The 4,015-nt window shown below is 37.8% G+C and overlaps 1 protein-coding gene across 1 annotated transcript in view; it reads right to left on the reverse strand.

The window, feature by feature from the left end:
• Positions 1-656: 656 nt before the first annotated feature.
• Positions 657-4,015, reverse strand: part of GPR52 (G protein-coupled receptor 52) — a 4,337-nt gene continuing 978 nt past the window's right edge. The window contains exon 2 of the mRNA XM_007451373.1: positions 657-3,783. Coding sequence (XP_007451435.1) covers positions 2,477-3,562 — 1,086 coding nt within the window. The 5' untranslated portion in view covers positions 3,563-3,783 and the 3' untranslated portion in view covers positions 657-2,476. The remainder of the gene's footprint in view (positions 3,784-4,015) is intronic.

A 4,015-nucleotide genomic window follows, 5' to 3' on the forward strand; every position in this document is an offset into this window, starting at 1 on the left:
TAGGGAAAAGGTATAGACAGACGTACAAAGGTCTGGAGGCTTTGGGGGAAAAAGGCAGCACAGCATAATGGTTAATTGAGTGTGAATGAACCTCTACCACTGATTAATTGAGTGACTGACTATGGACAAATCACTTTTCTTTGGTTTCCCCATCTTTAGGATGGGGATAAAAACAGTACCTATCTCCACGGGTTGTAGTGAGGATTAAATGTTTTCATATATGTAAAACTTCACACAGCGCCTGGCATATAATTATTGTTATTAACTACCATGAGGAAAAGCCAGAAGAGGAAAATGCAATAAACACAGCCTCAGGTTTTCTGTACAGAGGATCTATGGAGTCTTTTCTAACTATACTTACACACCAAACTAAAGGATCAAAATCTGATTCCCAAATAATACATATAATGTTGAAAGTTCTATTTATGCCACGTGAAAAGTCAGCAGCATTATGTTTCCTTGAAGTTTGTTTTCCTTAAATGGGTCTGAACTCAAAAGGCACATTTCAACTTATCCAAGATGTCAATGGCAAACGGGATGAGAATTGATGTAAACAACCCAAACCACAAAAATGTGAAACAAATTTTTATTCCCCAACAGTAAACTCTTATCCTAAGTGTTTTATTAAACTGAAGCAAAGTCTGATTTTGAATATGTAGAATACTGTTTTATTCTTTATTTTAAACCTTCCTTACATGTTTAAAAATATACATGGGTTCAGAACAACCTCAATAAAATGATGACATTTCTTTTACTAAAAGACCTCTGAAGTCAAACCACCAGTGTGCAAACATGGTTGGCTTCCAATTTGAAGAGTCATAGGCACATTTCACTAAATGCATTTCATAAAATAAAGAAATAAAAAATGCTGAGAAGAAAAATACTCAGTAGTTTGATATAAATTTTAAAATATCTGTCAGGCAGGAAACTTATGGTAAAAAAAGTAAGATTTAGATGTTTTAGCACTTACACCTGCTTCACTACTAATTTCCCAAATGCTGTTTTGCTACATCTAAACCCCTGACAATTTACTACACAATTCCATGTAGCACACTAAAAAATAAGTTAATTTAATCTCTGAATATGAAAACAGATCATTACAAAAGAAAATACTGACAGTTCTTACCTGTATTTGATAATTAAGTATATTTTATTCTCAGCATCACTAAGAATGCAGCTTGGTCTAATAGAAATATCTAAATAACAACTACACAAAAGTATTTTTCCCTTAAAAGAAGTTTTTGTATATTTTTGTCCAATGTTGATGACTTAAGCAACACTGATCTATATAGTGTGCTAAGAAGACATTAGGCACAGATCACATAATGTAATTTACATTTTCTTTGTTGTAGAAAATATAGTATGTGCAAATGCATTATCATACAAATAATTAGCAGACACAACAATAAGCTTTGTAAATCTAACACAAAAAGGTTAATATTTTCTCTTTAAAAAAAAAAAGGACACAAGTAGCTTTAAGAGCAATACCTCACTTTTGAGTGAGTACTCTGTATCTGCATTAGAATTATCTGTGAATTATCTTAAAGAAAAACAAAGCTTAACTATAGCCCCTGCAAAAAACAAAAAGACACCACTTTGGGCACATGAACTAATTCAAAAGAAAACAAATAAAAATGTTTCCCAAAGCCATTAAAAATACTTAACACAACAGCTCAAACAACCTATAGAATGCTTTTTTGGAAGGAATAAATCATTCAACATTATGACTTTTATATAGTAGATTCTTTCATTAGCTAAGACACTTCTGGATTAAGGTGCCAAAGGATGCAGATCAAGAAAAATGGAGAGAAAAAAAAAAAAATAAAGCTGTTAGGAAAGAGGAGGGAGCATAATTTTACCCAGAAGAAACAAAAATACTGTTTCTTTTTGTTCATAGCAGAAATTTTGTGCTACGGATATTATAAAAATACAAGCAAAATGGTTGTGTGGCAGGTAATAAAATACAATGCTTACTATGCATCCTCCATGGAAAGACCGTTTAGGGATTGTAGATAAGTGAGTTTAAACAAGTACACTTTGATGCAAAAAATTATACTTTACCACATATATAATATGTAGCATTTTTCTGTAAAGGGCAATTTATGTAAGTAATTTCCACAAACACAAAGAGAGTGAGAGAGACAGAGACAGAGGAGAGAGTCCAGTCAGAGAGAGAGACAGACGCCAGGGGCTTTGCTCATGCCCTGTGGAAGATCTGAGGTACTTTTCCATCCTCAGTGCTTGATTTTGCCTATTACTGCACATTCATACTCACACACTACAATTATCTCACGAGATTACCCTCTATACATCCTTTTCTTCAGGTTTTTTTTTTCCATGAAAAAAAACCTTTAGTCCCTTCCTCTCATAGTCAACTATTCAAGTAAATATTTCTCTAGTGGCAAATTTCCAGATGAAGCAAGAATACAATCCCAAACTACTGTCAGACTACATTTGATTTACTGTGTGGTTTTCTTCAAATGGAGCAGGAATTAGCCCGTTTCCTAGGTTGGGGGTCTCGTGCTTCCTGATCCTTCACACACATACAAGACGTGCACATTGTCTCAGACAGTCTTCGGAGGCCTAGCCGGAAAACACTGTTAGAGAGGCTGTATATTACACAGTTACAAAAACTATTACTTATAGCAAGCCAGGTTGTTAGGAAGGACAGTGTTGGATTGTCTAAGACCCGGGAGCTTTCTAGAAGAAAGTATATGATATACGGGAGCCAGAGCATGTAAAACACACTGGTTATCCGAAACAAAACCATGGCGTAGCGACGGTCAGGGCTATGCCCAGTCTCTCCAGAGGCAGCGACTTCGTGGCTAGGGAATCGGGCCCTCCGGTCATTTATCTCTTTGGTGTGTTGCCGGCAAATTGTGAAAATGTGGAAGTAAGTGAAGCAGACAACAAAGGCAGCAGGAGCATAAAGTAAACAAACAATAAAGCCAGTAAAATAGACACTGGTGAGCCAAGAGGTGGCACACCATTCAAAAATGTCACCGTGGTAACCGGGTTTCCCCCAGCCAAAAAAGGAAGGCAAGAAAATTAGGCAAGAGTAGATCCAGATTAAAACAATGCAAATTCTCAGGCGACAAGGGGTGACCAGTTGATTGTAGGAAAGAGGCTTGGTAATTGCAAGATAGCGATCCACACTTATGCAAGCAAGACATGCCATAGAAACACTTTTTAGAACTGAGATGATATATCCAAAAACCTGGCAAGTCAGTGACTCGTGGATACCTGTGGAGTAGTGGAGAAGTGAGAGAGTAGGAACCAAGCAGCTAACTCCAACGAAAAGATCAGCATATGCCATTGTCTGAATGAAATAGCTGGTCGTATAATGATGTAAGAGCGGAGCACAGTGAAAGACAAAGATGACCGTTAAATTCCCAGCAATGATTAGAAATGTCAGCAAGACAATAACAACTGTCTCGAAGATGCAGACATCCACCGCACTGTAGTGGCCAAATCCAAGTGGGCAAGAGTGACGTTCAGACACATTCAAAATGCCACTGCTCATGTTCAGGATCCTCCATTCAGTCCACCTGGATTCATTCATGGCTTGGAATTAAAAGAACCTGCAGCTCTGGCTACAGCAAGCAGGTGCCCTGCCTAGCATCTGCTAAACTCTGCCCATGAGTGTCTCAGAATCAGCTTCAGTAGACAGTGGCAGCGCTTCTGTCACAGCTGAGCATCCCAGGGAGTACTCAAGTCTCTTCATCAGCCTCAGTGCAGCAGTAACACACCTCAGCTTTGGGAGGGGGGAGGAAAGGGGATAAGCTAGAAAGGAGGTGAAAAAAAGGTCACCGATTAGCTTCCTCCGGTGCTTTCAAACAACTTTTTGCAGACACAAGGCACTTCTAGAGAAAACGGACTTTTTAATAATACCTTGCACTATAAAAAATTAAATCTGTAAAAGCAAAAAAAGCAATTGCCAAAGGAAGAAAAGCTCTTGTGGGCCGTTTGTTCTCCTCAGAAAGGTAGTTTCTTAGGGATCAACTGGAAAGAGCGA

The sequence above is a fragment of the Lipotes vexillifer genome, unplaced genomic scaffold (assembly GCF_000442215.2).
Source record: "Lipotes vexillifer unplaced genomic scaffold, Lipotes_vexillifer_v1.1 scaffold1113, whole genome shotgun sequence".
Classification (NCBI taxonomy): Eukaryota; Metazoa; Chordata; class Mammalia; order Artiodactyla; family Lipotidae; genus Lipotes; species Lipotes vexillifer.